General features: G+C 41.3%; 2 protein-coding genes across 2 annotated transcripts; one reads left to right on the forward strand and one right to left on the reverse strand.

The window, feature by feature from the left end:
* Positions 1-54: 54 nt before the first annotated feature.
* On the forward strand, positions 55-6,667 carry LOC111980563 (von Willebrand factor C domain-containing protein 2-like). The gene is given in 3 exon segments (XM_070433759.1): positions 55-450; positions 923-1,052; positions 5,848-6,667. Coding segments are annotated over 3 exon segments (729 nt in total). The 5' UTR covers positions 55-93; the 3' UTR covers positions 6,090-6,667.
* A 1,124-nt stretch (positions 6,668-7,791) lies between these two features.
* Positions 7,792-10,827, reverse strand: rpl23 (ribosomal protein L23). The gene is made up of 5 exons (XM_024011372.3): positions 10,721-10,827; positions 9,491-9,574; positions 9,074-9,202; positions 8,709-8,822; positions 7,792-7,920 (listed from the first exon to the last, which is right to left on the reverse strand). The coding sequence occupies exons 1-5, from the start codon at positions 10,731-10,733 to the stop codon at positions 7,838-7,840; spliced, it is 423 nt and encodes a 140-aa protein (XP_023867140.1). The 5' UTR covers positions 10,734-10,827; the 3' UTR covers positions 7,792-7,837.
* Positions 10,828-12,415: the final 1,588 nt, after the last annotated feature.

Here is a 12,415-nt window from a genome sequence, read left to right on the forward strand (position 1 = left end):
TTGCCTCATCGCCTTCTCTACCATCCATGCGTCGTCACACCTCTTGAAAAGAGCACGAGGGAGCACCAGACGGCCACAGTGTAGATATCAGGAATGATGAACAGCCGCGCGCTTTGCCTCTACATCGCGCTCCTCTACCCGATTCCCAAAACATTGACGGAATACTCAACCAATACTGATTCGGAGTACGAGTTTGGGGATTACCGGGGCAAGTGGTGCTTAGACGACCATGGATTTGTGTATAGCATCGGGGAGGTGTACTATCCCAGTCCATCTGCTTGTCCGTGCACCTGCACTGAAGACGGACCCGTGTGCATACGACCCAAGTGTCCTCGCATTCATCCTCGATGTACYCGGATTAAATACAAGTCCTGCTGTCCAGTGTGTGAGGCAGTRAGCAAAGTGTGTGTATATGGTGGCAAAATGTACAGAATATTCGAGGAATTCAGGGTGAGATTTATTTTTTAAAGAAACATAACTAAAAATATGTTCCATCTAAGTGACTGTGTACATTATCCAAGGTTAAGGTTGGATCTTGGAATTTATTTATTATACTGTATTATACTCAATGTCAAAGCAGTGTTTTTTGTGTCTCGCCTGATGGTGAAGATGGGGACATTGGTTATTTATCCTCTATTGCATGAAAGATGTAGGCCTATTGTCAAGTATAATCATAACAGTACTCTCCATCAACAAGGGGTCATGTGGGGGTCAGCAGTTAAGATGGCATGATGTGACATTCATATGATCTCTTTAGAATTGAAAACAGTATTCAGGTATTACATTGATGCATGCTTCATAGGTTTCTCAAGTATTATGCTTCCTTCCAAATGACAGGAGAACACAGAGTTTAACTTTAGAGAGAAWGAAAGTGAGTGTGGTAGAAAATATGTCAAAAGGTGTGTCTAACCTGCTGTTTCAGTTGTCACGCTGTGAGAGATGTCGTTGRGAGCCCAACAGGGAGGTGTARTGTTCCATCTCTGACTGTCCTGCACCACACTGTGTCAACCCTACATATGAGCCCAACCACTGCTGTCCTGTCTGCTACACTGGTGAGTTCACTTCTACAAACACACAACTTTCCAACACAATTAATGGTCTCTACCCTCAGAAACACAATTTCTTGCACACTAGTTTGCATGCTATAATGATAGGGTGGACATACACACACACACAGATGTGTTCTGTATAATTTGACCTGAACATACAACGCAAATATACAGAATCCATAAGCCTGGTCATACAGTTGAAGTCTGAGGTTTACATACACCTTAGCCAAATACATTTAAACTCAGTTTTTCACAATTCCTGACATTTAATCCTAGTAAGAATTCCCTGTCTTAGGTCAGTTAGGATCACCACTTTATTTTAAGAATGTGAAATGTCAGAATAATAGTAGAGAGAATTATTTATTTCAGCTTTTATTTAATCACATTCCCAATGGGTCAGAAGTTTATATACACTCAATTAGTATTTGGTAGCATTGCCTTTAAATTGTTTAGCTTCCCACAATAAGTTGGGTGAATTTTGGCCCATTCCTCCTGACAGAGCTGGTGTAACTGAGTCAGGTTTATAGGCCTCCTTGCTCACACACACTTTTTCAGTTTCACCCACAAATTTTCTATAGGATTGAGGTCAGGGCTTTGTGATGGCCACTCCATTACCTTGACTTTGTTGTCCTTAAGCCATTTTGCCACAACTTTGGAAGTATGCTTGGGGTCAACTTAGTGTATGTAAATTTCTGACCCACTGGAATTGTGATACAGTGAATTATAAGTGAAATAATCTGTCTGTAACAATTGTTGGAAAAATTACTTGTGTCATGCACAAAGTAGATGTCCTAACCGACTTGCCAAAACCTTAGCATGATAACAAGAAATTTGTGGTGTGGTTGAAAAACAAGTTTTAATGACTCCAACCTAAGTGTATGTAAACTTCCGACTTCAACTGTATGTAACAAGCATTTCGCTGCACCTGCTATAACATCTGCTTAACTGTGTATGCGACCAATAAACATTGATTTGATGTCAACCATTAATAATTAGCTTTGACACAGCTGCAGCTCTTCTTATGTAATGTTTACGATGGCAGTAGTTGGCTGCTGCCCCCAGTTGGAGTCTAAAGTCATCAATATCTTCAATGTTTCTTTAATCACTGCTCCACTGCACTGGTACCATCTGTATGGTGCGTTCAACATGATATGTACATCATATTTATATCAAGCTCAATTATTAGTTAGAGTCAAGCCAAGGAGTTTTGGAAATATTTCAAATTTTTAGTCACTGATGTGTGATCCAACCATCCTTAGAACTAAACTATGGAATTCAGCATTGCACAGATTACATAACTGAATTTAGATACTGGATAAAGAGGGATGTAATCAAACAGCTCGATAGTGCTCTGTCCAACACAGTAATAGTAACTAGCCCCCAGCCTGGTGGGATAGTGGGGCATGGGGCTAGCCATCCAACAGCAGGCAGTAAAGGAACAGCTTGTGTGTGTGCTGTATATAGTTCAATCAGTAAATCAATCACATTTATTTATAAAGCCCTTTTTACATCAACAGTTATCACAAAGTGCTTATACAGAAACCCAGTCTAAAACCCCAAAGAGCAAGCAATGCAGATGTAGACTGAACACAAATATAAACACAACATCTAAAGTGTTGATTCCATGTTTCATGAGCTGAAATAAAATAAAAATATAGGACAAAACACACATCACAACAAGAAAACACCACAACACTAAATAACACAACACAACACTACAATATCCAGCTACTTCGCAAACCCATTGAAGAGGAGTGGGACAACATTCCACAGGCCACAATCAACAGCCTGATCAACTTTATGCGAAGGAGATGTGTCGCGCTGCATGAGGAAAATGGTGGTCAGATACTGAACGGTTTTCTGATCCACTCTCCCACCTTTTTTATGTATCTGTGACCAACAGATGCATATCTGTATTCCCAGTCATGAAATTCGTAGATTAGGGCCCAATGAATTTATTTCAATTGACTGCTTTCCTTATATGTACTGTAACTCAGTAAAATGTTTGAAATTGTTCCATGTTGCGTTTATATATTTTTTCAGTATATATTGGCACCCTTCCACTTTTCTTAAATAATTCCCTTTTTCTTCTATAATAAATTGGAATTAAAAAAAAAAAAGTTTGGTCTCCACACATTAGATTTTCAACATTGAAGAAGCAATTTTGTTTTTTGAAACTTAAGTTTACAATTTTAATTGAGAAAATGAAAACAAATGTCATGGACTCAATTATTAGCACCCATGAGCTTTTTATTATAATTGTTTTTTTTTCACCTATATTTAACCTGGTAGGCCAGTTGAGAACAAGTTCTCATTTACAACTGCGACCTGGCCAAGATAAAGCGAAGCAGTGCGACACAAACAACAACACAGAGTTAAACATGGAATAAACAAACGTACAGTCAATAACACAATAGACAAAATCTATATACAGTGTGTGCAAATGAGGTAAGATTAGGGAGGTAAGGCAATAAAATAGGCCTTAGTGGTGAAGTAATTACAATTTAGCAATTAAACACTGGAGTGATAGATGTGCAGAAAATGAATGTGCAAGTAGAGATACTAGGGTGCAAAGGAGAAAAAGATAAAAAAAAATAACAGTATGGGGATGAGGTAGTTGGATGGGCTATTTACAGATGGGCTATGTATAGGTGCAGTGATCTGTGAGCTGCTCTGACAGCTGATGCTTAAAGGTAGTGAGGGAGATATGAGTCTCCAGCTTCAGTGATTTTTGCAATTCGTTCCAGTCATTGGCAGCAGATAACTGGAAGTAAAGGCGGCCAAAGGAGGAATAGGCTTTGGAGGTGACCAGTGAGTTATACCTGCTGGAGCGAGTGATACGGGTGGGTGCTGCTATTGTGACCAGTGAGCTGAGATAAGGCAGGGCTTTACCTAGCAAAGACTTATAAATTAATTGGAGCCAGTGGGTTTGGCAACGAATATAAAGCGAGGGCCAGCCAACGAGAGCATGCAGGTCGCAGTGGTGGATAGTATATGGTGCTTTGGTGACAAAACGGATGGCACTGTGATAGACTACATCCAATTTGTTGAGTAGAGTGTTGGAGGCTATTTTATAAATTACATCGCCAAAGTCAATAATCGGTAGGATAGTCAGTTTTACGAGGGTATGTTTGGCAGCATGAGTGAAGGATGCTTTGTTGCGAAATAGGAAGCCGATTCTAGATTTAATTTTGGATTGGAGATGCTTAATGTGAGTCTGGAAGGAGAGTTTACAGTCTAACCAGACACCTAGGTATTTGTAATTGTCCACATATTCCTAAGTCAGAACCGTCCAGAGTAGTGATGCTGGACAGGCGGCAGTGATCAGTTGAAGAGCATATATTTAGTTATACTTGCATTTAAGAGCAGTTGGAGGCCACGGAAGGAGAGTTGTATGGCATTGAAGCTCGTCTGGAGGTTAGTTAAACACCAGTGTCCAGAAGACAGAATGGTGTGTCTGCGTAGAGGTGGATCAGAGAATCACCAGCAGCAAGAGCGACATCATTGATGTATACAGAGAAAAGAGTCGGCCGAGAATTGAACCCTGTGGCACCCCCATAGAGACTGCCAGAGGTCCGGACAACAGGCCCTCCGATTTGACACACTGAACTCTGTCTGAGAAGTAGTTGGCGAACCAGGCGAGGCAGTCATTTGAGAAACCAAGGCTGTTTGAGTCTGCGCGATAAGAATGTGGTGATTGACAGAGTCGGAAAGCCTTGGCCAGGTCAATGAATACGGCTGCACAGTATTGTCTTTTATCGATGGCGGTTTTATGATATCGTTTAGGACCTTGAGCGTGGCTGGGTGCACCCATGCCAGCTCGGAACCAGATTGCATAGCGGAGAAGGTACGGTGGGATTCTAAATGGTCGGTGATCTGTTTGTTAACTTGGCTTTCGAAGACCTTAGAAAGGCAGCTAATACTTGGTTGCACAGCCTTTGGCCAAGAGACAGTAACTGCTGACAAACGCTTCTTGAAGCCTTCAATTAGCTCTTTTCTACTGGAAGTTTGGCCCACTCTTCAGCTGCAAACTGCTCCAATTCTACAATGTTTGAGGGGTGCCTTCCACCAACTGCTGTTTTCAGATCTCACCATATGTTTTAGATGGAATCAGATCTGAACTCAATGCTGGCCACTCCAGAACAGTCTAGTGTTTCTTCTTGAATGATTCCTGGGTGCTTTTTGATGCGTGTTTGGGTTTGTTGTCCTGCTGGAAGACCTATAACCTTCGACAGAGACCCAGTTTTTGTACACTAGGTTGTAACATTGGACTGATAATCTGCAGATTTCATGATGCCTTGCACATGTTCAAGGCCCCCAGTACCAGAGGCAGCAAAGCAATCCCACAGCATTATTGAAACTCCCCCATGTTTGATTGTAGGAAGTGTCTCTTTGAATGCTTAATTTGGTCATCAGTAGTGCTGATTTGTATTGTATTTGTCCACAGAACATTTTCCCCAGAATTTAGGGTTGTTTAAGTGGGTTTTTGCAAAGTTCAATAGGCGTTTCTTGTGTAGGGAATTATTTGAGAAAAGTGCAGGGGGCCAATTTATTTAGCCACAACTGTATGTCTGCCTTTAAGGATGTGTAAGTAACTCTACAAAGTATAGCATATTGGTGCTGCAAATGACAGTAGGATGATTTTAATAAGACTACAGAAGTTTCTCATTGCAATGCTGATAAAAAGAGCACATTAAGTACACAGTTAACTGTCAAAAATGTATGCAATTCACATTTATGGTGACATCTGATATAATATCTATTTATTCTACATAATTTTTCTGCATCCTGCCTACAGGGCCCAATTGTTTTGTGGGCGACAGAGTGATCTCGGCAGGGGAGCGGGTAGAGATAGACAAGCAAACTGTGTGTTACTGCACCTACCGGGACGGCACCTGGCAGATGCACCCCCATGCCACCTGCGAGCAGCGCCCGCTGCCGGACCCCGATCTCAACCCCAGCCCCTCTGAGCCCCCCGAGGAAGACGAGACCAAGCAGATGGACAGGGACTTCCGCCCCAGGCTGGACTGGATCCCATGAGCAGGCAGGAGGGTGGGTGTGAGAGGGTAATAGTGCGCCAAGGGGAAACGGGGAGATGATGGGGCAGGTTGATTTCCGTGCCCTGCTGAGTGCAGTCTGCATAGGGCTTAGGGCCAGGGATGACCTACTACACCACATTATACAACCACGATAACATTACTAGCTAGTAGTGTTTGTGCAACATTATGTAAAACTTTGCACACAGGGACAATATATGGTGCACATTCAAGACAATACACAACTATAACATATAGTTTGTTGAAATTAATTTGTCTTAATTTTCCTTCACTTGCAGTAGTCTGGTTTTGTCGTCAAAGGGCTGGTGTAAGTGGACACTTAATAGATGGTTGCAACATTCACCCTTTTATTAATCTCAGGTTTACACTAGTGCACATTAACATTGCTCTGTATATTTCTCTTTGACTACTGTTGTTTCTTTAATAACTTAAAGATATCCATCTTAGAATTGTTCTAATGCTGAAATGGAAATGTTCCTTTTTCTGTATGTAAATTGACTTGTGGTTCTATGAAGTGTAGCTTTAATGGGCATATTTTTCAAATAAACGTCAGGAACCGTATGTATCAAGCGTCTCAGATTTAAGTGACAATTTAGGATCAGTTTTGCCTTTAATAGATTACAATGAATATAAGATTACATGGATAAGGGGCCCTGACCCCAGATCAACACTCCTACAGATGCTTGATACAGACCCAGTTGAATGAATGACAATGTCCCACCCTTATACTTGTTTACATGCAGGCAAGCTCCTACACCAGGGGTAGGTAACCCTGTTCCTGGAGTGCCAGAAGTACTGCAGGGTTTTGTTCCAACTAGGCACCAAATGACCAATTGATCAGTGATTGCCCAAATTCAACACACCTGGTCTTCCAGGTTAGTTAAATCAAAAACATGAAGTGGCTGCGGCACTACAGGACCAGGATTGCCTACCCCACCCTACTTTTCCCTGGACAAGGATTCTATCGGATCTCTGGGCTCTTGGCAAGGTTTCTTACATTTATTTGTCTTGCCTTCTAGGTTACCCACTTGGTCATTTTGTGAATATATATTATTTTCTGGTACATGTACCCATCTCATTATTAAATAAAAATTATACGGGCCTTCTTGTTCTATACTCTTAACAAGGTGGCCCATTCATCATATCCCTCAATGGAAACTTAATTTAGGCTCTTAGATGAGCAACCTCCTGCAAAACAGATTTGTATTTTAAGCCGTGAAGATAAATTCTCCATAAATAATTTACCTCTGCTATCCATAATTTAGTCATCCATTAACATGGACAAGTTATCAAATACATCCTGACGTGAACCACAATTTACTGGCCCCTTCCGACAATTTTTGGGCTCCCGAATTGTACAACAGTCTAAGAGACTGCATCTCAGTGCTAGACACGCCACCACAGACCCTGGTTCAATCACAGGCTGTATAACAACCATCCGTGACCGAGAGTCCCATAGGGCGGCGCAGTTTACCCAGTGTCGTTAGGGGAGGGTTTGGCCGGGGTAGGCAGTCAATGTAAAATATCAATTTGTTCTTAACTGACTTACCTAGATAAATAAAAGGTAAAAAAAAGAAATTATTGTTGAATGTGCTCCTGTTCTTATACCCAGTGAGACTAAACAGATGTATACAGTAGATACTGTGTAGTTTGACACTGCGTTGGGATCTTGCAAACAGGACACGTACTTTACAACGGTTTTTATTGAAAACAACAAGCCAGGGTCAAGGATCACGCTATGCTGCCAGCATTTGAAGCAATCCTGGGCCACAGGTCTGCACATTCCTTGGCCACCGGACCTGTGATGGCCGAACCTGTGACACAGAAGACAAAAATTAGATAAAATAGTGGACAAGATGCCTTTGGCCTTGCATCAGAGCAGTAACAGTTCACTCTTTGCAGACTCGCCACTTACTATGTGAACAAAAACATAGTTATGGAGCTCATGCATCCACAAGAAAACTACAGACTCAATTTGACTGTATCGTCTTGATTTGAACATCCACACTTTACTTTGGTTGCTGACGAACAACTCACTACCGTTTCAAGGTCAATTCCTATAATGTTACCTAGAAAATAACACCACTTGGCATTGTAACATCAAAATATGACATGTAGCAGTGAGATTCTCTACCCATCTCCCCAAGTGAACTTGAAAGGAATGGACAGGTGTGCATACCAATCTAATGTTTTTAAATCAATGACTGAGTGAGGACGTACACACTTACAGGAGAAAGGTAGTGAATCACACTGCCTCCATTATTTCACTATATCTAAATGTATTCAAAGGATGACCACTATCCAGTGAACAAATGTTTCATCACTGATTGAGATTGGTCAGCCAAAATGAGACTGCCATCTCACCCACAGTGATGATCTTACTATACCTTTCTTCGACAACTCACCGAGCTACTGACCAGACAAAGCAAGTGCTTTATGAAGGGGTGTCATTTATATTTAGCAACAGAATATTAGAAAATAAAATGTACTACTCAAAATCCACATCCATAATTTGAGAAGCACTCAAAGCCCAGCCAAACATCCGTATGAAGAACCTTCATGACCTGGGATGGGGGACCAAAGACACAAAATCCCAACTCACCTTTCATTTCTCCTTTGACATTCACTATGACCCCCGCATTGTCTTCAAAATAGAGAAACACGCCATCCTTTCGCCGATACGACTTCCGCTGCCGTATCACAACCGCAGGATGCACTGTGGGAAAGAGGAAGACTATCAGAATCCAGCAACCTGACATAACTCACATCGCTACACTGTTGATTTTCACCATTCAGTTAAACGATTGGTCTGGGACTACTACTGTACTGTGTTGAAAACTACAAGTCATTTTAAAGACCAATCAAATTACTATGCCAACCACCATTAGCAAACCACCATAATCTCTTGATTAGCTAGTCCCAGTTCATCCTATTCTAGTAATTGAATACATAATGCAGAACACTCACCCTTTTTTCTGAGTTCTGGTTTGCCTTTCTTGACAGTGGCCATGACCATGTCACCCACACCAGCAGCGGGCAGACGGTTCAGACGTCCCTTGATGCCCTTGACAGATATGATGTACAGGTTCTTGGCACCTGGTGAGAAGGGGGAAGAAGATGGTTAATATATGACAGGATGGAGATGGTTCCACTGCCCAGGCTTGATTCAAGGTACAGATCCTTGTAGGCCATTTCAAGACAAGACAAGGTTGAACTACATGACATGTTTCATCACTGATTGAGATTGCTCAGCCAAAATGAGACTGCCATCTCACCCACAGTGATGATCTTTCTATACCCTTTCGACAACTTGCCAAGCTATTGACCAGACAAAGCAAGTGCTTTTTGAAGGTATATATTCTAACAGATCTGAATGTAACATACCTGTGTTGTCTGCGCAGTTGATGACAGCACCCACTGGGAGACCCAGCGAGATGCGAAACTTCGCCCCAGATGACCCACCACGTCCTGAACAAGAGAAGAGATTCCATTTAAGTAAACTTTGCATAGTGCAGAGACTGAAAGCACACTGCTTAAATCAAGCAAATATTATCCAAGTTGTTCCATCACGGATTGAGATTGTTCAGTATAGGTGACTGCCATCTCACCCACCAGTGATGATTACTATACCCTTCTTCGACAACTCACCCAACTACTGATCAGACAAAGCAAGTGCTTTTTGAAAGGGGTTCAACTTCACATTTTGTCATTTTCTTTTCAGATTTACACTACTGCCAAGAACACGCAGCCACAGCACTGTGGGAGGCATGGTAAAGTCACCATACAACCAACCCATAAGGCCTCAAGATTAGAAGTGACTTAACACTGGCTAACCTTACTGCTTGCACTACAAAAAGGCAGTCCATGTTGACAGTTCTACCCCTTGTCTAATGCACCCAACTAGGGTAGCTTGCAAAGTAATTGGCCAACTAGTTGTGAGTAGACTGCGGTAAGGTGATAGTTAGCTAGTTAGCAATTACTTGCATGGCCTGGAAGAAGAGTTGGAGGAAACTAGCTAGTTGGCAAGGAAAATAACGTTCAATCACAGATGAAATCAGTGCCTTTGGTTGAATGTTTTGGGGGAAGAGTCTCCCTTTTTAAAAGTTAAAACAATACACCGTTGCCCAACTTGGCTAGCCGGGGAAATCATTGCTTACTCTACACACGTAGCTACAGTAGCTAGTCAGCCTAGGGCTTCAGCGGTGTCCATGATTTGCAGTCATGCCTTGCTTTTAGTCAGAGACGCTATGCTACCACGCACTGACTATAACACTCTCAAATAAGTAGTTCACCTGCCACTCATTTGTTGGACATTGTACTGGAATGGCAACTGTGCTTATACGTGAGACGGATTAACGTTAGAACATACGCTCACCAATTCATGTATTTTAGCTAACACGCCAAAAGCTAATCAGCTAAATGACAGCAAACATGGCTTCCGTAAAAAGCGCCTAAAATCATCCCTCTGAATAATGCTCAGTACTTCACATTTTCAAGCCAATATGAATGACAATTATTCATAAAACGTTCATTATCCAAATAACATTATGTTCCTATGTTAGACATTCTGCAAACGGGTAGATGAATGTGGATTTTTCTTAGCAAGTCTCTTACCTCTCTTAGACATTGCTGCAAAAGGGAAAGAGGAAGACGGAAAAAGGAATCATGGGATATAAAGTTCCGCAGACATACCAGATATTTCACGTCCGGTAGATTAAGCCTATATCGCCCTCTGGTGTTGGCTACAACAGCCTACAGGTGGCGGTCATAAACAACTACCAGAGCGTCTCTGCTTTCAAAATTAAAACAAAGTAAACATTGTGCAACTTCATGTGCAATTATTTACTAATTGTCCAGTCATGAATGGCAGGGGTCACACGTGGAACATTGAAGACAGTAAYGAAAAAATGAGGTGAGTGAAGAACAATTGTGATTATAAACCCTTGGTGACTGACAGGGGACGCTGTATTGAAGCCCCCTTGATACTCCTCAATTGTAAAAAATAATATTTTTGGGAGCTATATAAAAGTATTTGTTGATGTCTACATTAGTTTTTGACATTTTACAGACACATATTACAGACACCTTAATGCATACTTTTACATTACATTAAGTGATCTAAACATAAAAAATATATATAAAAACATTTTACTTGAAAACATGTAAATACTTAAATAAATGCAATTTTGTCCTTGAAACATTTAATTGAAATACTGTAGAATTCCATTAATTCCTGGAGGACTGCGCCTACTAGTGAGTGCAATATGGCTTCAAGGAACTCAATGGCCAATACATAGAATTAGCAATCCATGGTTTATATACACTATATACTGCTCTGGAAAAAATTAAGAGACCACTGCAAAATTAGCAGTTTCTCTGGTTTTACTATTGATAGGTATGTGTTTGGGTAAAATTAACATTTTTATTTTATTCTATAAACTACTGACAACATTTCTCCCAAATTCCAAATAAAAATTATGTAATTTAGAGCATTTATTTGCAGAAACTGACAACTGGTCAAAATAACAAAAAAGATGCCGTGTTGTCAGACCTTGAATAATGCATGTTTATTCAGCGCATGTGACAAATACAATTTGATTTGATTGGACTCTGGAACAGTCGAAACGCGTTCTCTGGAGTGATGAATCATGCTTCACCATCTGGCAGTCCAACGGACGAATATGGGTTTAGCGGATGCCAGGAGAATGCTAACTGCCCGAATGCATAGTGCCAACTTTAAAGTTTGGTGGAGGAGAAATAATGGTCTGGGGCTGTTCCAGTCAAGGGAAATCTAAACACTACGGCATACAATTGACATTTAGATGATTCTGTGCTTCCAACTTTGTGGCAACAGTTTGGGGAAGGCCCTTTCCTGTTTCATTATGACAATGCCCCCGTGCACAAAGCGAGGTCCATACAGAAATGTTTTGTCGAGTTCAGTGTGGAAGAATTTGACTGGCCTGCACAGAGCCCTGACCTCAACCCCATTGAACACCTTTGGGATGAATTGGAACGCTGACTGCGAGCCAAGCCTAATCGCCCAACATCAGTGCCCAACCTCACTAATGCTCTTGTGCCTGAATGGAAGCAAGTCCCTGCAGAAATGTTCCAACATATAAGGGAAAGCCTTCTCAGAAAAGTGGAGGCTGTAATAGCAGCAAAGGTACCAAATCCATATTAATGCCCATGATTTTTGAAAGAGATGTGTTGACAAGCAGGTGTACACATACTTTTAGTCATGTAGTGTACATCATTGGTGAAGACAGATGGGAAGAGGCGAAGCTTATCTTTGTTGAGAACAAAATTCAA

This window comes from Salvelinus sp. IW2-2015, linkage group LG20 (assembly GCF_002910315.2).
Source record: "Salvelinus sp. IW2-2015 linkage group LG20, ASM291031v2, whole genome shotgun sequence".
In the NCBI taxonomy this organism is placed as follows: Eukaryota; Metazoa; Chordata; class Actinopteri; order Salmoniformes; family Salmonidae; genus Salvelinus; species Salvelinus sp. IW2-2015.

Coding starts and splice junctions, on each gene's coding strand:
- rpl23 (XM_024011372.3), bottom strand. Junction 8,823..9,073: donor ACCAGAACTCAGAAAAAAGG/GTGAGTGTTCTG, acceptor TCTTTCCCACAG/TGCATCCTGCGGTTGTGATA. Junction 7,921..8,708: donor TGTCAAAGGAGAAATGAAAG/GTGAGTTGGGAT, acceptor TCTGTGTCACAG/GTTCGGCCATCACAGGTCCG.